Source organism: Cyrtonyx montezumae, unplaced genomic scaffold (assembly GCF_038088225.1).
Source record: "Cyrtonyx montezumae isolate F1298 unplaced genomic scaffold, pur_monq_1.0 scaffold_2, whole genome shotgun sequence".
Taxonomy (NCBI): domain Eukaryota; kingdom Metazoa; phylum Chordata; class Aves; order Galliformes; family Odontophoridae; genus Cyrtonyx; species Cyrtonyx montezumae.
The window spans coordinates 16,962,604-16,983,250 of record NW_027071936.1 but is presented as its reverse complement, the minus strand read 5'-3'; the positions used below and the strand labels follow the sequence as shown (position 1 = coordinate 16,983,250).

Sequence of the window (20,647 nt, the reverse complement as noted above, 5' to 3'; positions counted from 1 at the left end):
CCAGAACTATGCCGCAGTTTGAGGGCCCAGCATCCAGCTCCAACTTGCTTTTTGTTTGTTTCTTGACAGTACAGCTGCAGCGGTATCAAGAACCACTATCTCTTCTCTACAGAATGAACAACAAAAAGTCAAAATGACAAAAGAAGCTGGTACAGAGAAAAAGCCAAGAGTGACCACAGCAAAAGCAATGACTACGTGCAGCCCCCAAGAGAACATCTGCTCTCAGCCTTGCTGGGGATGCTGGGTAAGTTAAGCTTTGTGCTGCGAGTACCTCCTCTGGGAAATGGAGCAGAGCTATTTTTAGTACCCCTAAGAGCTAGATAAGATTAACATACATTTAGGGAGATTACCAAGAGTTAAGAGGAGACATCAAAACCCCATGGTGCTCATTCTCTCTTACAGTCTACAATGAATACATTTTTGAGGTGAAGGAAGGGAGAAAAATTGAGAGTGTTTTGTTTGTCTGAAATATTTGGAGATTTAGAAGACCCAAACATTTAAATAATGCTTTGAAGAGGTTACAGCTGCTGCCCGATGTTTTGTTCTTCCAAAAATGACCCCTGCTCAGAGACTCCTGAAAAAATACATCCTCTGAGAACAGCATGCATTTGAAAATATACCATTTTGTAATAATGTTTACGCCTGAACTTTGAGCAAAGCAGATTCACACTAAAACAGACCAGACCTTCATATTCCCTAATGGATACCATTGCTCGTGACACTGTCACTGTTTGTCCCTATTTCTCAGCAGTTCAGGTTTATTTTTCATCTTAAATATTACAGAAAGTAATGGTGATTACTGGTGATTTTCAGCTTTATTTCTTTGGATCCTAGAATGCTTAACCAACAGTTTAAACTCTTAACCTCTGCAGCTTTTCCAGAGAGAGGAGATGCTCTAAGGTTTGCAAAAAAAGGCTCTTGCTTTTACTCCTTTAACTTTTGTGACACCCGTAATCTTTGCTGTCTGTCTGGTAATGGAGACCAAGCAGACATGATTCGAAGGGAAAACACCTATTCCAAGAACCATTAAAACTGGAAAAAAGCTCTAAGATCATCTAGCCCAACCACGGCCCCATCCCCGCTGTGCCCGCTAACCGTGTTCTTCAGTGCCACGTGTACTTTAGGAATGGGAAGAGCAAGGTGAGTGGCTTCCTGCTTGTGTATTCTAGTAAAATGCAACATGCTGCCAAGGCCCTGATTTTTGTGCTAATGTGAATACCGACTGACACCACCCACGCTAGATTTCAAATTGCAAATCAGCACACCTCAACATAAACTTTTTCCATTGCGGACAAACGAGAGCATATTATTTTGCAGCGCAATAATTAAGTTGATATTTTAATAATTACACACTTTTTACATTATGAAAATAAATCATAAATAGTGTAAAAATAATTCTGAAGATCAACTTCTCACAAGCAAGAAACAAAATCCAAAGTACAAAACTAAAGAAAACAAAACAGCATACAACTGAAAAACAACAAGGAGAAATTTTAATAATAAAAACAAAAGCATGCTGTTTGATTAGGTTCAGTTAAGTCAGGACCAGAGGCCACAACAAAGTGGTAACAATAACAAATTAAAATGGGTGATTAAAACCTCACAATTCTTTACACAACTCATCAAAAGAGGTCTTGTGACATATTTACAGGGCTAAGACACTCCAAATATTTTTAGGACTGATAATATGGTACTGACCTATGTGTTCCCCCCCACCCAAAGCAGTGTAATCCTTGCCAAATTACTTTTCTTTGTATTTTATCTCCTCTACTGCATTTATGAGACCACTTGCAATATAAAAATAACTGCACATATAGATGAACTTAAAAAAGTAAAAAATACAAATAAAAATATATAATATTTTCCAAAGGAAAAAGTCAGATACATACATCTTTGTAACATTTTTAAAGTTGTGATATTTTCCCAAACATGTACAATAATATAAGAATATCCACATATATGTTAACAATATGTAAAACATCCTTCCACCAGCCCAGCTCTTCATAATACTTTGAGAAGTGTGCAAGTACCAATGGTATCTGGGAAATTCATACAATTTCCTTTTTAAATAGAAACAAGTAAAACACTCACGGTCCCAGGTTAAGTTAAGGCCCCCTGTTTTCCAAAGAAGATTCCATTTCCAAGCAGCACTGATAATTGGATGCATCTTAAAAATAGAACAAAAGTAAAACACTCCAACTCCATTTTTTTTTTTTCTTTTTAAAGACAAACTCCACTGGTTTCATGGAACATCCGTCTCAAATTCTATCAGAAATGATGGTGGCAGGCACTTGTTTCCAACATCATTTAATGACTCCAACCACCATGTAAAATACTACAATTACACAGAGGATGCAAGAAAACCTTCATTTATACATTACAGCAACATTCAGATTCATAAAAGTAAGTCGCAGAAAAGGATAAAAAAGAACAAGACAGGTGTTAGTCATGATTCTGGTCACTGAAATTGAGTATTATTCCGCAGTGACTAAAATCAGACTTTCTTCAGACCACTGTTGTTACAGATATTAGTGGTTCACATCACTCTTCAGTGTGAAAATTTAGGTCTCTCTTCAGGTAAAACAGAGAGATTTGCAAATGAAATTTAAGGTGGTTAAGTAGCAGAGAAAAGGAAACTGGAAAATCAACTACTGCGTGTCTTCTAGCATCTCGATCGCATTTGAGAGTGGATCTGCAGCTGTTACTGATAGTGGTGAGCAAAGTGTTTCGCCTGATTTAAAAATCAGGCAGTGTTTAAAAAACACCTGAAGCTGCTAGTACTCCCCTTGTTTCTACACAGTACCTTAGGTCCTTGCAAGGGAAGGACGTGCCGCTCTCCTTGTTATGGTGCTAGGGAAAATGAGGCACAGCCAAGTGAAGAACCTTGCATGGCTGAACACAGGTGTAAAATTCCAGCTGTGTGGCAGTCAGTGCAACTTTGGGCAGGTCCAGGGTCCTGACACAGCCCTCAGCCTTACACAGGACCTTCCCACAATGACCTCTTGTTTCCAATGGGGCTGCATTGTCTTATCCACTGGCGTGACTGAGTAACAAATGCCCACGTGTGCCTCTACAACTAACTCTCATTGGATCCATAGCTATCTTGCCACACTGTACATGAATAATCCCTTTTTAAATGGAATACTTTACACGTGTGCAGGTATACTGATTTGATTACTCTGCAACTCATTCATAATACTTCAATGGTAGACAAAAAGAATATCTAAACAGTTGGATGAAGAGCATCATTCTGCCTTGATACAATACCAGAACGTGACATCAAAATCAGCAATAAATAAAAATATAGATTAAAAATACATTGTATATTTGTCCCATGAATGAAAATATCATGCTTTATCTCAGAGGAAAAAAAAATGTGTCCAAAAACATCCTGAAAAAGGTTCCCATACTAACCTATGAATATGAAGACAAGGACCAATGTCAGACATATTTCATACAGTGCTTAAAAGACTTACTGCTTCTGTAGCAGGACTTCTGCACAATGTGGTTATGATACACTTGAGTAACAGATGCTTACAAAACTTCATATGAAACAAATACTGAAAACTCTCAAAGAAAAAAGAACAAATCATACCTGAAAAAGTCAGGGGTATAGAAGTGTTGTAGACTAACATCACTACACATTTCTACAACCGAAAAGACTGGTAGAGGAACTACTGCTCCTGTCCCAGACTAAACAAAGCAAATCATTATCTATTTGGAGGAATGCTACTAAAAGATACAACATACAGGTGGTTCAAGCTGCAGCTTTGCCCTGAAAAGAAAAAAAGATATAGCACCGAAAGCAATTGCTTTTTAGAAAACGAACATGTTGCAAGTCTTCACAGGGTGCTTCTCTTGATGAAATATTTAACTCAACTCCCTTTTTCTTTTTTTTCACTGAACACAACTTTTCCAGATACTATCAGGTTTCATTTCAAGTAAACCTTTCAAGATGCAAATATTCAAACATTTTATGCAAATCTTAGCCTCAAATCAGTTTAACCTCTGAAAATATCTGCTATTTGACATGGTCTTCTATGTGGAATGAACTTTCCATGACAATGAACAATAGGTGTTAAAAAGCTAAATTAGATTATTTGAAAAAAAAAAGAAAAAAAAAGGAACAAACAAAATAACAACCAAAAAACCATAACAGTATTCCTTATTCCTACGTGGCAGGAGTTAAAGAAAGAAATCATTTTGCAAGACAGAAGAGAAAGTGAGTTAAAGGTGCTTTAGTGTTTCATCAGTGGGGTCTCACTATCAAGGAGTTTGAGGAGAAATGAGTTTTGACTAATGTTTTAATGGTAGAGTCTATAAAACTTATTTCCTGAATGAAGAAACTATGAACCAAAGTTCTGCTGGCTTTATTGAAGCATATAGAAATGGATGCTATCAGGACAGTTTAAAAATATAGATATACAAATTAAAAAAATATCAAAGTGCTAATGACAGCATGCAAATGCATAGCTCTTTCTGTTGCTGTTTCTGAAAATAAGCACGATGTGTTTGTAGACACTCTCAATCTGGCATTGCCAAATGATGTCTAGCCAAATAATAAACATCCTACTTTTATTTTGCATTTGAATACTCAGAGGGACCTTTCAAAAATAAATAGTTCTGATCTTAATGTATGATTGCCAGTATTTGATATTTTATAAAAACATGCAACTGCTTGTCTTGACATCTATAATACAGGTAGCCCAGACCATGCCAAGTCAGGGCATAGGCATAAGGAGCTGCTCCTTGTCAGGAGAGCAGCTTGCTCTTCAGCACTGCTTTTATGAGACAGCACTTCTTAGGCAAGCAGAAGCAATCTGACGAATAAGTCAATCATGATTTATACATGATGCTCCTCTCGTCCCCTCAGTGGGAAGTCCCTTGCTCACATTAGTGCTGTAGCACCCAGTTAACATGAATCTATGACACGTGAAGGCTTCCATTATTGTAAATCTAATTATTCAAATAGATTCCTACTTGCATTTCTGTAAATTTAAGCAAATGAAAGTATTTTTCTTCATATATGTGACAATTTATTTATATCTTACTGGTGGAAAGATGGAATTGAACTGTAAATATATATATATATATACATATATATGTTATATTATGTATACACATACACACAAATAATGTTGGACAAATAACGCTGGAATTTTGTCATTGTTAGTAAGGTACTATTAGACAGAGGCCACTAATATAATTTTTCTTAAAAAAAAATAAATCTGTGAAAGATTTCTACCCCCAAGAAAATCCGTTCTTGTCTCTGATACACCAGGATGGCAACAAACGTTTAGCAGAATGAAAGACACCATTATAGTGGCTATGTATCGATGTGATATTGAAAAGCCATACGAAAAGTGCAACTACAGCAGGTCCCCATCTTCACAACTTAGAAGTGACTGAGCAAGAAAAAACGTGTATTCCAAGAGGGCAAGATGCCCACACATGGATGGAGACAGGCTGCCTTCCTCGATTTCAGTTTTGGTCTACATATGAAAGACAACACTCAGAAAAGTAACTAAAAAAGTTTGTGATCATCCTACTATCTACTAGAAAGTGAAGTGATATAAAAAAGAATTTCCATCTGTCAAATATGGCACCATCTCTCAGACTAGTCTCTCCAACTACAGTGCACCATATGAAGACTCAAAACTGGAAAAAAAAGAACAAAAAACCTTGAGGCAAAAACTATACAAATGTGCACGAATTAAGTATTTCTAGTAATAAAAAACACAGAGAAGGAAAACTTTTCCAATGTACCTCTAGAAACTTCATCACCTGAACAGAAGGGGAGAAATAACCAGAGCTGGAGCAGTGCGGCATGATGACATGTGCAGCGGTCATCACAGACTTATTTCTCTCCAATGTTTTATGGGTGACAGTGTCCACTAAGGTCATCACAACAGCAGAAAAAGAACAAGGTGAATAAGTCAGCCTGCGAAACAAAAATAAACTCTTTTCTTTCGTACATTTAAAGGCTTTAAAGATCTTAAAGAAAAAAAAATGTTAATACTGAAACAAGATGAATGTGTGACTTGAAGTATTTTCTTCAATGCCAGCACCACAAATGTTGAATAGATTATTGAAACGTATCCTTCATGGCAACTGTTACAGAAAAGATTAACCATAGCTTCCAGAATTCTGCAGAGAAGTTCAGCTAGTTTTATGTAATTTAAATTGCATCACCTGAAAACCACACCACGGTACGCACGGATCTGGTCAGTTCTATTATCCTCCCAGGGAGGATGCTCCGATTCGTCCCTGTCTCAAGGATGTTTTCCTTCAGCGGTCCCCAAATACAACAAACGCAGCACAGGCTGTGCCAATCCTTGAGTATGGCTGAGAAGCTTCTGGTCTCAGGCGATCCCCACAGCATCTCTGTAACCTTTCCAAACAACCCACAGAGAAGCGTGGTTTCTTCTTCAAACTTTCCTCCTCCTTGATTAAGCACTCGACAGGGCCTAGCGCGAATGTCTTCATGACTGCGAGCAGTGCAAGGCAAACCGATGCTGGTTGACAGGCGGGACCCACAAGACTGGCGGCCATCCACCTGCAGCCGGAACTGTGTTCCCCAAAAATTCAAGGCCTCTTTCTATCCTCCTCTGCTTTATCTCTTTTTAGCAATAAGCCATGGTGTGACTCCCTTGAGATGACAAAAGGAAACAATTCAGAAGCTGGAATCAAAGGTCACCGTGAGCAGCCATTTAGCATGTGACGTGATCACACAACAAGCAGGTTTGGCACACAAAGTCATGCTTTTAGTCTGTAGAAGCAGATGTGGTGGCATGAAACAGTGAAGTGTTTAAGATGGACATGGAAGCCAAGTCAGTAAACCCCAATGGCAGCTGGTACAGTACATTTCATAGCATTTAGCTCTTATTTGGTCACAATTTCTTGTAAACTAGTTCATGGCACTCATTGTCCATGCAGGTCCACAAGCCAAAATATAAGAATTTTCAGAAGTAATCAGATTTCTATTATCGATCTCTGTATAGTTATCTCTAGAGAGAGAATCTTTGCAGGTTTGTCCTGCAGTTCTGCATCATCTAACTGCAGATGTAAGTGAAAAAAGATGTACACACGGACTATTGCAAACAAGTAGAAGCAGCTACATGTAAACATCTCTCAGACTTGTAAAACCAAATTTTCCATTTTCAACTATAAATACAAAAAGTGGAGCACTATATACACAACTTCATGCTTGTAAGGTTAGATTCATCACTGCAGAGACAAAAAGAGACACAGGTTGATCAGGTTAGTAAACCAGCATTTCTGAATTCTATTTCAAGTACATAGATATGGCAGAATATTAAGAGTAGCACCAGCGACTCTTCAGCAATAAATGCAGCCAGGATTTCACTTTGGCTTTATTTTTTAAGTTCTTTTATCCTACATCTTTACTCTGAGTACTCTGTTTTTAAAACTAGCACCGTCTACATTAAATCTGCTCTAAGAAAAAGGCCGCTGCTAACATTAGTATAAAAACAATATCACTAATTACACAATTATCATTAGCATAAAGCATAACAAATGGAAAGGTAAGGCAGAGTAGGGCAGGATGCATTTCAGGTTTCCCTGGAAAATAGTACTGGAATAGAGCAAAGTAAATATTGGATAAGAATACCTTATGCATGAGCTTTTATGAAGAATTGGAAGCAGCAGCCATGTGCTGAAACTAAAGGACGTGCGACTCTTCATACAAAAACGTTTTAGACTTTCCATAAATCTAATGCCAGATGATTCTAAAATACTGCCTCAACGAGATACTACTTCTATATACATTACAACCTCATCGCACCAACTACAGTTACAGAGGGGGCTTATTTTGCATTGCTGCATATGTCAAGATGTCTAAGAGGCTCTGAAGTATTGCTTAGTGTGAATGTGACAGGGACATGCTGCCCTGAGGAGAACAGCTCTACCCATCCTACCTTTTGCCAACAGCCAGGCATTGGTAATCCATCAGGACCCTGTTTCCAGGGGAGAAGAAAAATAAAAAGAGCACAGTTAGGTTTGATAGCACAGTTATTTTGTCTGTATCTGTCAGAACAGCTGGAGCAATTTTGTCTTTTTCTCAAACAGGTAGCTACCACTTCCTAACTCCATCTCTCTTGTTCTCAAGGTGAAGAAAAAGCCAAAGGAGGGGTGGTTTACCCTGCAAATACATACATGCCTCTCTGACGCAGAGATGCTTTTTTCTAAACCATTTTTACCATTTATCTAATTGCAAGAACACTTCAATCACTTCAATTCTTCTATTGTCAGAGCAACTTATTGTTTTAAATATAATCTGTCATTCACAACAACTTACAGCTGAATGTACAAGATCGATAAGCAAAAACCATTATCACTTTTATCTGGAGGGTATTGCTTTTTCTGGGCCCCAGTACAAAGTTATTTCTGTGATAAGATAGAAAGACTCAGATTTAGCAAGGATCTGTTCTGTTCCCTTTCAGTCTCAGCTTTGAATGCAGCAGCAAAAACTTAGTGTCTGAACAGTCCTGAGTGACACAGCAGAGGAGAACACCGGTGCTGGGGCTAGTGAGTGTCACACCACTTCTCTTCTGTCACTACCCCACTTCCACACATTTCTATGCACCCAGTAAATCAGACCAATTTTTGACCTTGGTAGCGCAGGTTTTCATAGAACTAATTCCAACTTACATAGCTGTATAGGGCTTACCCATCAGAGAGTTACATACAGAATTAGGAGCACATATCACATTAATAGATGATATAAAAGCAGCAAAAAGATCAGGTCTTGCAATTTTTTTAGAATAAAGAATAGTAACGCTTCTTATGTGGATTTGCACACAGAGATAGTGATTAATGAAAATTTTTGCTTGTACATCCATGTAATCTGATGGGAGTGGCCTGCTGCCTAAAGCAAGCAACCGTGCTGCTTACTTAGCAGCTTATTATGGTAAGGACCTATAAATGAAATATATTTTTATTCATCACCAACTGTTAGTGAGCCTCCAGATATAAGTGATACTAAAGAGACAGAAACATTTTTAAATTACAAAGGCATGCTTGATTATCCCCAACAAAATATATGAGATATGGTTACCATTAAGTGGAAGCAAACAAAATGGAGTATGGACTAATCTTAGTGGACTATGTATTTAAGATTAAAATCCATTGACTTTAAATTAGAAGAGGCATAGTTGAAAGACGATTTACTTGATTTAACATTCATCTTAGAGAACCGTGCTTAACCAACAAACAGTATCAGAACATGCAGATCAAATTTCACCGTGAACAATTAAACAAAATTCTTCCTTGCTTCTTTAGAAAATGTGTATGTAGGACTGTTTGTCTGTTTGTTAAGTTTTTAAATGGAAAATAATTTAAACTTACTTTGCCATTAAATCAGTGTTGCCAGATTGGTACAAGGGAGAGGGTCAACGAGTAGAATTTTAGTATAGGTGGGAACTTGAATTCATGCTAGAGTGGGAAGTGTTGTGTGTATTGCAGGGAGGTAAGTTCCAAGGGTAAGACCATTAAATTGGAGACATTAAATAACAGACAATGAGGGTTTGGGCAGCAGACTGTTATCTTCTTACAAACTTCAGGTAAGCTTTTCCTTTCCAAATCTATTTAAACACTATTTGATGAACAGACCAGACACCAAAGTCACTGCTTGTGTAAGGTCTGAGAAGTCATGCTCCAGCTTTGCTCACTGGAAACCAACGACTCGATTTTCAGAAATAATATTTTTCTCATTCTTTACATAAAACTCATTTTGGCCAAATCCTGAAAACATGCACCCACAACAACATGGATTTGAAAGGAAGTCCTGGGTGCGGAGTAGCTCTCGGGTGGGCTAGGGTTTAAAACGGAGCCAGTGCAGACGGAAGTCATCAGACTTGATTAGAAGTGGTGATTGTGCTGGGGTTCTACAAAGACTTAGGTTCAGGGTCAGTAAGGCAGTAGGCATTTTGGGAGGAAAATAACAAAGAATTCTCAGGGAAAATGTAGGAAGGATGCAAACTTATAAATTGCCATGTGATGTGGAGCAAACTGCTGAGAGTTAGGTCCGAGGCGTCAGCAGGGTGGTGTGCACTTTCTTTATGGTTACGATCACCAAAGCAGCTGGTTTATTCATGCACATGCGTGTGTTATGTGAGTAATGTGAAGTCGGCTGAGAAATACATTACTTTACATTGAGAACGGCTGATTACAAACAAAGGAACTGCATGCAGGGTTGGTAGGAAAGAGAAATACTGTACCAATTGGCAAGGGGCATCCAGCCCATCCAGGCCAGGCTGGCCTGGCTCCCCTTTTTCCCCCTTAATTCCACGGAATCCCTGTTTGTAAAGATTAACTTGCAACGTTACTGTCAAGGAAATGCCTTCGGTATTGACTTAGCTGGAGCAAACAAATAACAACAGAGAAGCGAGAGGAGCAAGCTCACAGCAGTGGTGTAGTTTCAACCTGTGGGGTCAGGGACTCTGGCCCACACCAAATTTGGTTCTTTTCCAACATTCAGCAGAAAATAATGAAAAAAACCAAACAACTGAATCTTGCTCGAAGGTCTTAACTGGTGCATTAAACCAAATCAGGAGGTTGAATAATGAACTGTTTCCTAATTTGTGGATCTTGAGATAATGCTGTATTAACAAGTGCAACAGCACACTAGGTGGTGCTTGTTCCTCTCCCCTCATTTCTTATTCCATCAGTCTACAGCAGGATGATCAATTGTCCAGTACACAAGCAAGACGTACCAATGGGCAAGGTGCATCTAATCCAGGAGCACCCTGTTCTCCTTTCTCCCCTTTAGGCCCCTTTTTGCCTTTCTTTCCCTTTTCCCCCTGTGGATACAATGGTTTGGATAAAACATATTTCATTCTTTTGGGAAAAAAATAAAAATAAAAGAAAGATTGGTTGAAAAGTTTGAGTGTTTCTTTTTAAGCCAATGGAGAGCTGGAAGGACACTTACCACTGTGCTCTGTTTTGGTTGGTGCATTATGTGGAAAAATAAATTATATGATCACAAGCAAGAACTGCAATCAGGTAGTAGTTGGTGGTGTTGATATTTCCTGTTTGTATCATGAATGCTTTGAATCCTAGAACAGGGCTTGAAATCACTGATCACTTGAATACAGGCAAATCAGTAAAACCCCCACTCCATAGTCCGAAATTAGAGGTTTCCTATTTGTTCTACATTACAGTTCTGAAGTGCACACAGATTTGTCATCTTCTTCAGAAGATTTATCATTGGTCAAAAGTAGCTTTGCCAGAGTGGAGGACATCAGCATAGTTTCCCTCAGAATCCACAAGGGACAGTGCAGTCAGTCTACGGCAGAATTCTGTCAAGGCCTATGATATCATATTAAGGGTAAATTTGGCCTGGAGCATCCTTTGCCAAATTGACCTCCTGCATCTGGTAAGACTGGGACAAATCCTGTTCTTGGTTACGTCCATGGAAACCTGCTATCACTGAGGCTGTGCTCCTATCACTCTAACTACAGTGAGATCCTTTGTTTCAAACCCTGTTACAGGAATCAAAGTATTGAAACTGCTTGATGGAGAGGTCCTGTGGCACTTTCAAAGAGTTCACTATGTCTAGATACCATAAACTAGTTAAAAGGGATCTTTCTTTATTTAAATAGCCTAATTTTTAAATAATCTTTATTTAACTTACATTTAAATGCTGTTTCAACAGCAGAGAGTGTTTCATCTACTCATTTTACTGTAGAAGTGCTCTGATTTTGAACTGAATTTTCTTTTTAAATGTAAAACTTCCAGTGCTTGAATTACTCACGGAAATGAGTCGATCCCTTCAATAAAGCTACCTGCAAAAATGACCTCACCTTCAAGCAGTGTAAGATGTTTGGAGAGTTCATTTTCTAATCGATTTCACACCAGTTGATCACAATGGTAAATGAGTTTCAGGCTTGCTCTCGATTTCACAAAAATCAAAAAAGGTTCATTTAAAAAAAATAAAGAAACAAATTGGGCAACGATTGTAAAAAAAAAAAATGAAGGTAGGAAGGATGAGTGAATGGGGAATATCACAAAGAAACGGGAAAAATAGTCATAGGAAAATTAGTATGACATTGGAGAACCAGCAAGCGAGGTTGTGGCTTTTGGGAGGATTTAATTTGTGAGGAAAAGGGTAAAAAAGACAGGGAATTATGGGGGATGGAGGTAGAAGGAGAAGGAAGGAATGCCCCATTGGAAAGACAGATGGGATCTGGTGAAGCATAGTAAACAGACATCTAACTAGTACCACACCAGCACGGGAAGTCTTAATTCATTCACAGACAGAAAAAGCATTTTTGCACAGATAAAAAATAATTAGCTATAACATGTTTAAAAAGAGAGGAAAGCACATTATTCATTCAGCACCATAGCATTACTTGACACATTCAAATGAAAAACTGTTCCCTGAACAAAACGTATAGCACTTGTGACATGATAGGAACAAAGCTCTTGTTTATCTTTTCTGTGTGCCAAAAAGTTTCAGGATGATATTTAGAAAAAAGCAACCCAAACATTACCCTTCTGTGCCAAATTGTAAGACTGTGATATATTAAAAGCACAAATTGGCTAAGTTTTCACGTTAAACCTAAAAGTGTGGCATTATAGCACAGAATCTTTACTGCTTCAGGGCCAAATCTCATGTTGGTTGTGCTTAGCACAACAAGGATGTGTTTACTGTGAGTAGATGTAAAGCACAGAACATGAACATCAAAAATGATTATAAGAACAGATAGTACAGTTTGATTTCTGACTCCTTTATGTCTTCAGGAACTCTACTTCATTAGCTTGCTGTGTTATAAGTCAGCAGGTCCTAGTAATATATATTTCAAGCTTTGCAGGGCAAACCTGTGATCCTATTTGAACCAACACAGCAGACATCCATGTAGAGATTAGTCTGAGTTCCTGAGGACTTGACCAGTTTTCCCATGGACTGAGATCTCCTCAAGTAAACCTCCTTACCAAGACCTACAGAACTCCATCAGAAATACAGAGTATGAAAAAACATGCAGATGAATAAGGAAAAAAAATTTATTTCCCATCCTTCCTCATTGCCTTTAGAAACACCAGTTTGTGGAACTTCTGTAAAATAGCTTTGGCTGGCAGAATCTCCAGTTACAGAACTGCAGGGGTTGGAAGAGACCTATGGAGATCACCTAGTCCAACCTCCTGCTAAAGCAGCTTCCCTACAGCAGGTCACACAAGAAAGCATCCAGATGGGTCTCGAATATCTTCAGAGAAGGAGACTCCAGAACATGTCTGTGCAGCCTGTGCCAGTGCTCTGTCACTCACCATAAGGAAGTTATTCCTTGTGTTCACATGGAACTTTCTACATTCCAGTTTATGCCTGTTGCCTCTTGTCCTATTGCTGGGCACCACTGAAAAGAGCCCTAGCCCATCCACTTGACACTTTAGATATTTATAATCATTTATTAGATCCCCTCTCAATCTTCTCCAAGCTGAACAGTCCCAGGTCTCTGCCTTTTCTCATAAGGGAGATGCTCCAGGCCCCTAATCATCCTTGCAGCCCTGCACGCAGCACAGAGGGTACAAGGAATAGGATGATGCCTTTCCAGCCATCCTGGTGATACCTCAGTACTCCTCCAACATATCAAGAGAAAACTGCTCTATTGGCATCAGGGCTCCCTTCCTGCCTTACACACGTAACAGCTTTTCCCTTTTAGGCAGTGAGAAAGTTGAATAAGTGGAATTTGAATCACCATTCTCTTTTTAGTGGTTTTCTAAATCCTCTTTACTAATGCAGAATGTAGTACATAAGAAATTATTTTTAACAAATAGATTTCTATTCATATAACTTGAAAATATAAAACCAATAGAAAAAAATATTTTTGTGCTAAGTGCTCCTGGGCTATAACTTTATAGAAGTAATGGAAGCTAGATTTTTTTTTCTCTCTCCTTTTTTTTTAAATTTTTTTACAGCCAAGTTAAGCAGACATTATAATGCAAACACTGACATTGTTTTACTGTCAAACTACCAACAGGCTAAAACGAAAACCATTGGCCTAGGATTTATTCTCCAAACTAAAGTAATGAGCCTCTCACCTATCAAGGCATAGCTATAAAACAAGCGTCACTCCTCTCAGCAGTGTTTTAGTCACGACATTAAGTTTTACATTTCAGCTCGAAGTAACTAGAAAGTTGCTAATCTCATCTTGTTTGAAGAGAGTCTTTTTCTACATATGTTTCGTCCTAAACTGCATTTTACTGAATAAATGTCCACTCCACCATGTCTGACAGTGAAAATGATGTCAGGCCTTCTCTGAGTCTCCTCTGTGAAATTACTACCAAAATTACTCATGTCAGTGATGTCTGCATTAAAAGTTGACAAGGACTCTCAACAAGTGTAGGATGGATGGAGAAAGTGAGCCTAAGAACAAGCTGTGCTTTGGCACACATTGGTAGTTCTGCGCATAAATTTTCATGATCTTTCTAACATGGGATTTTGTTTAGTGCATATCTGCGAGCTGCCTTTTGGCACACAGGGAAAACAAAGATCAGGTTTAATGGGACGATTTATCAAATAAAGACAGCAGAGTTGACCAGGCCAAGGAACCAGGCCAAGGAACCAAGCAACAGTTAATAACACTGCGGTCACCTTTTCTCCCTTTTCTCCTATTTCACCCTTTTCGCCTCGAGGACCAGGGAAACCCTATAAAAAGAAGGGACAAAGGTAGGTTGACTTCTGTTCACATGCAGGTTAAGCTTTTAAATACTTCTGGAAAATGTGTAAAAAAAGTGACCTCGCTACATGCTTTGTTGTGTGCACTGACATGCATGCACACGAGAGAATGTGAAACAAGTCCATGGTGTTTGGCAGCGTTGCTTTGCCTGTAAGGAAAAGGAATCAGATCACTCAAAATGGTGCATGCTGTGTCACCTGTGTGTGACTTTATGGAGAAGACTCCTCCAAGTCAGGGTTTTCCATGGACGAGAGGCAAAATCCTTCAGCAAGACTTTCTTCTTTTAGCATGCAACATAATGGGCCTACAGTTTTAAATGCATCACTTGGAGATTATGGATTAATTGTCTTTATTTAGTGATAAATTTACTTAATCAATTAGCAACTCCTCGTTGCTCTGAGTGAGCCACAGGTTTGACTGGGGCAATATTTTGACTCCCGAAGGAGCAACTACTCATATTCCTAAGGATTATTTCTGGTGGGTTCTGCAGGCAAGGGCTATACATTGCACAGCCTCGGTTCTTTTTATCATAGGAAACAGCAAATGTGGCATTTAGTGCAGCTATGCATGCACACTAAATGGAAACAACGTGTTATCAGTGAGCTATTTCTTGCAAGACGCTTACCTACCATTGTGAGGCATTGTTCATTCATATTACTTACATCAAGGCCAGGCTCGCCATCTTTGCCCTGCCAAAGAACCACATGAGCTCTGTTAGTGTCCCTAAGCTTGGATACCCAGGCCAACTCGATGCCCAGCACTACACTCGCTCTCTGCAGCAGCACAGCTCAGAGTGCACACACAGCACTGCTGTTAGCGAAGGACGTGCCGGTCAGTGTTTAGCATTTCCAGGAGCTGATAACTTGACTGTAAAATGTTGCTGTGGGTTGTAGGCAGGTGCCAGGAGCAGGCTAAAAATAGTTCACAAGGGGAAACAGAAAATGTTTTTTTTTTTTTTTTAATTAACTCACAAAAAATGACCCTCAAGTAAGCATGTGCTGCAACCTAATCCAGCATTCCACACAGCCTGAAATTGGCTCTTATCATTGACTCCTGATCCAATTAAATGCATCCAATTAAACCCCAAGCCTGTATTCAACTTAAATTAATTTTGGCCCTAACAGATTAGGCTGGAGAGGGCATGCAGGTGCTGCAAGCTCTCAGAGAGGCTGGTTCTGCCTGGCGCAGCTTTTCTTGTGTCAGTATATAGGTGAGACACACACACATGTGCACACTTGACCATCAGTGAAGTAAACAAGTCCTTTTCAGCAGGGTTACCCACAATCAGGCAAAGGAAATTCTCACTCATATTTGAGGACTGGCCAATACCTTTCAGGTGTTGGGTTTAACACAGACCATCTCCAGCCAGGAATGATCCACAACAAACTTCCTCAGAGTGCTTTCTGAGCACAATACGCAGCATTAAAACTAACGTCTCTGTAGTGTCAAACAAAATATTATACCAAAGGAGCCTTGCGGCTAGGAAATATGAACACCTCATGGACAATTCTGGGAAACAGAGCTTTCATCCTGAAGTCCTGCTGCTTTCTACCCCGGCAGCCCAGACCACAAGCTACAGAAACAGCAGCACCTGAGTTCTGGATTTCCTCTTCCTGCATAATGGTGGGGCTGCTACTTTCCTTTGGTGTAACCACAGGCATGAGCAGGAACCTACCTCTGCAGCACCAGCCAGCGACCTTGCACTGTCAGAGATTATTATCTAGCTTTTCCAACCAGTTGTATCGCCAGGTCAAAAGCGGTCATAAGGCACGCAGGTTAATCAAGGAGTGTTGAAAAGCACAACAGATAAAAACTACATGCAACTTACAGGCAAGCCATAGGGTCCTCTGGGTCCAGGGTCACCTACAGTTCCCTTTTCACCCTAAGAAAAGATTACAGAACAAACAAACAAAACGTTGTCCGGTTTAAACAGAAATAGTGCCCATGGAGTGCTTTCCTTACCTTAAAAATTACGCGCTCCTAAATCTTCAGTGCAAAAAACATCCAAGCTTTGTTATTTTTGTTAAATGATTTGGTGGTGGGGAGGAGACACATTACTTTCCAGGTAAAGGGACTTTCTGTGTATATGATATTCGTTTTCAAACAATGTAGTGACTGAAGACACTTTTCAAACTGAATTTGCATTGATTTCAATATCAAGCTTCTAAAAGTTGCAACACTGCGCTCAGTAAAAGCTCCAGCACAGCTGCCGAGATGCGGCAAGGTGACAGGCCAAAATATTACATCAATCAAAGGTTGCATTTCAGCAGGCAGTGCTATTCCCAGTGACAATGCAGAGATTATCCCATACACTGTACTGTGTCGTTAACTGCTCTATTGGACTCTGGATTAGTGGTGTAAATACTCTGCTTTATTAAATCAAAACTATTGCTGTGCAGCAAAAATAAGTGAGGAGGCTTCTCCAGAAACCTGATCTCTTCCCACACTAAAATCCATAGAAGCAGTATCTAGAGGGATGTTATAAAAACCATTTTGCAATAAAATACACAACAAATTTTTCCAAATGAAATGAAATTTCTAGGTGACAGATTTCAGGTCGCCAATACCAATCATCTGCGCTCATCAAGACTGATGATGGAGCAGAACTTGCTGAGCTGGTAAGCATTAACCCATGCAAGGGTGAGCACACTATTGGTGTTAATTCATTACTTCACTGAGCAATAATCCATTGTTATTAAAAGCACAAGGCAATAATGTATATGTGCATAATTAATAGTGCTAGACCTGCACAGCCAAGTCCTTCAGCCCAGCTCTAAAAGAACATGGCTAAGTCTAGACTGTATTGACGGGATGATGCAAAATAGTAGGCACCAGGATAAACTCAGAGCCTGAATCTGCTGCTGAATAACCACAGCAATAAGGAGTTTGTCAGAGAAATTGACATTTGATTCTTTCAGATACTTCACATTTTTATGCAGATGGATGCTGTCTGTCTGCACTGCAGTCTAGAGAAGTTCAAATGTGTAATCTTCCTTTGCTTGGTAAATCTTCAGCCTGTTCAGAGCAGCACTGAGGCTGGATACGATGGCAGAGCAATAGCAGTCACTGGGAAGCAGCAGCTCATTTACAAAGCAGTAAATCCCTGCAGCTTTAAAACTTTCTGCTGGGAAGAAAGTAATGTGCTGACCTATGTATATAGCAGCTACAAAACTGTTCGACAGATACTTGAAATACGTCAAGACTAGTCAAGTATCTTTTTTTTCCAATCTCAAACAGCAAAGATGACTGTACAAAGTCCCCACAAGACAGCCTAAACATATGGTAGACATAAAAATACTGAACGCTTAGCATATCAGTCTAGGGAAATAATCGCATCTGTTATGTAAGAATATATTCAGAGAACTGTATCACATAATTTTTGCCTCCAATCCAAAGCACATGCTGAGATGTGTCTGGAGTATCAGATGAGGTCCTGAATGCGTATGGATTATATAAGAGCGATGAATTGCCACAGGCGTGCTGCCCTGAGCAATCGCGAGGAAGATTTTCCTTTGGGGAAACACATTCACAGAGTTCAGAAATGGTTTTAAGATTTTTTTTTTTTTTTTTTTGAAAGAGCGCCCAGAGAACAAAACCTGCAGACTTGCTTTTTTGCCTCCTATTTCAGTTTAGGCACCTGAATCACAGGTGAATATGAGCTATGGATTACATAATTAAGACTGCATTATTGGTGTCTCTGGTACAACTGATAAAGAGATTTCATACCATCATCAGAGAGACAAACATTTTAACCAAATTAAATGCGTTTTCCTTCCCAGTACAGAACACGTATAGTGATGACAGCACTGCATAGACTATACAGATACAAGACCAAAAAACTGATCAAAAACAAGTCTTTGCCATCCAGACAGGTGTTTCTGATATTAGTATTTCATATATTTTGTCTCATTCAGCTTCTTGCAGTCTGACAAGGTGGATGCACATTCTGCCTATCATTGTGCTGATACAGGTTCAGTACGTCCCTTTCACTCACTGCCATTCGGGATGTTTGTCTGCGTACCAGCGTTCCTTATCTTCTCTGAAGGCAATGTCATTGTGAGATGAACAGGTACAAAGGCAGACTGAGAGGCCAATTACAATCAGCTCCCTCATTTAATGCACATTGCCTCAGCACAAGCTGTATAAGCACCAAGCAAAGCACTATCTTCAAAAGCTTAGAATGTATTAAGGACATTGGTCTAAAATATGTGATATTAATTCATTCCACCAATTGCCATTTTGCCTTCTACCAAGAGAAATACACAAACGCACACGGCACCGAAACGTTCACTAGTGTCCTCCTTAAGGAAGTGTTAAATCCTATGTTCGCATTTTATAACAGCTTAAAGTGGAGAGAAAAAATTACATGGGTAAGCAGTGAGTTAATAGCTCAATTATTCTAAAATCTGTTTTCCTATTTTCTTGGGATATGCATTGTTTCCCCATCTAAATAAGTTTTTTGTTTTTTTTTTTTAATAAAGGTCTGATACTTTTTATTTTAATCAGATATTTAAATTGAAAACAAACCAACCAATGCTAATGTGTACAAGCCTGTTCTACCTAAGAAGAGCAATTAATCATTGTCTCAAATGTTGCCTATGCAACGATGAAACCGTGGTTTCTACATCAGACATCATTAGGTTTTTGTTTGATTATACTTGACCTCCTTCATTTTTAAGCAGTCATAAATGAACAGTGATCAGCATTTCACAAGTATTCTCCTAAAGTGAGACTGCCTTTCAAAACTTAATATGGCTTTAAGAATGTGGTTGCTTCACATTAACATTCCTTACCACCCTTCTAATATTGGCCCTAGGTTTTTCTGATCATCAGGAAACGGGTGATCCTGTGCAGTGGCAGAGTGGTGACTTTGTGCACCACTTTTAATTAGAAGGTGAGTTCTGAAATCTGCAGGCAAAACGTGGTTTCATCTTGCATTCACTTAAACAAGTTCAACAGCTGCAAGGGCAAGTTGTAAGGTTCTATTAAAAATACACGATGTGTTATTTAGATTACAAGACCTCAGGCACCTATTAGAGAGCTATTACATATACACCTTCTCTTCCCAAACAACATTAATATATTAAATAAAGGATTACAGTGATAATCAGACTAGTTGTCTGCTTGGAAGAAGAAAAAGATCCACCTTTCTGGTGAACTTCTGTTCATTTTGGCTACACAGAGAATAGTGGGTGTGCACATCTTAGTTTCAGTATCTTTTGTGAATCCGTCTCTCCACGCAAATGGAATCACTGAATTGATTTACATCTCAGCACCTCCTGTCTCCTTACTAACCACTTGTCAACAGCCGTGGAAGAGCTAATTCTAGATCCAGCTGTATGACTTAGTATGACCTTGGAGAACTCCATAAGGAAGAACAAATGCAGTCATTTTCTGTACGTTAGAAGAACTGTTTATAGCACAGCACTTCTTAAAATGAGATTTCAGGTAATATATGAATACAGTATCTCCATATATCTCTATGTGTATATCTCACCTGAATTATTTTTGGAAATGCAGAATATGACATTTGACCATCTTTCCACAGAGGTGATAGGAAAAAAATATGTTCTAGTTGAAAAAAGACTAGAATCTGTAATCCTCAAAGAAAAAAAAAAAAAAAAAAAAAAAAGGATAGACTGAAGCCCAAAGACTAACCATTAAGAAGCCTGAGCAGTAACTACGAGGTACTGTTCCTATTTCGGAACCACGCTTTCACATCCTGTATTTATTCCCCAACAAACAGCTCTGTAGAAATGAATGCTCGAGTCATGCATACCTTTGTCAGATGTACTGCTGTTCGAGCTAACTGGACCTGAGCCATATGACTGTGTCCCTAATGCAGCAAGCCTGAAGCCATTTCAGCACAGCTGTTTCGTTACACTGAGAAATTCAAAGAGACACAATTCTGGGCTGGGAACTCCGTGGAGGTTTTAGTTAGTGTGAAGTATCAC

The 20,647-nt window shown here is 39.1% G+C and overlaps 1 protein-coding gene across 1 annotated transcript in view; it reads right to left on the bottom strand.

Annotated features, from left to right (window-relative positions):
- Positions 1 to 5,247: 5,247 nt before the first annotated feature.
- The window catches only part of COL25A1 (collagen type XXV alpha 1 chain), a 284,645-nt gene continuing 269,245 nt past the window's right edge, over positions 5,248 to 20,647 (bottom strand). The window contains exons 32-37 of the mRNA XM_065736495.1: positions 16,522 to 16,575; positions 15,356 to 15,382; positions 14,609 to 14,662; positions 10,239 to 10,316; positions 7,938 to 7,976; positions 5,248 to 6,649 (exon numbers count right to left, since the gene is read on the bottom strand). Of these exons, the coding sequence (XP_065592567.1) occupies positions 6,614 to 6,649; positions 7,938 to 7,976; positions 10,239 to 10,316; positions 14,609 to 14,662; positions 15,356 to 15,382; positions 16,522 to 16,575 (288 nt within the window). The 3' untranslated portion in view covers positions 5,248 to 6,613. The remainder of the gene's footprint in view (positions 6,650 to 7,937; positions 7,977 to 10,238; positions 10,317 to 14,608; positions 14,663 to 15,355; positions 15,383 to 16,521; positions 16,576 to 20,647) is intronic.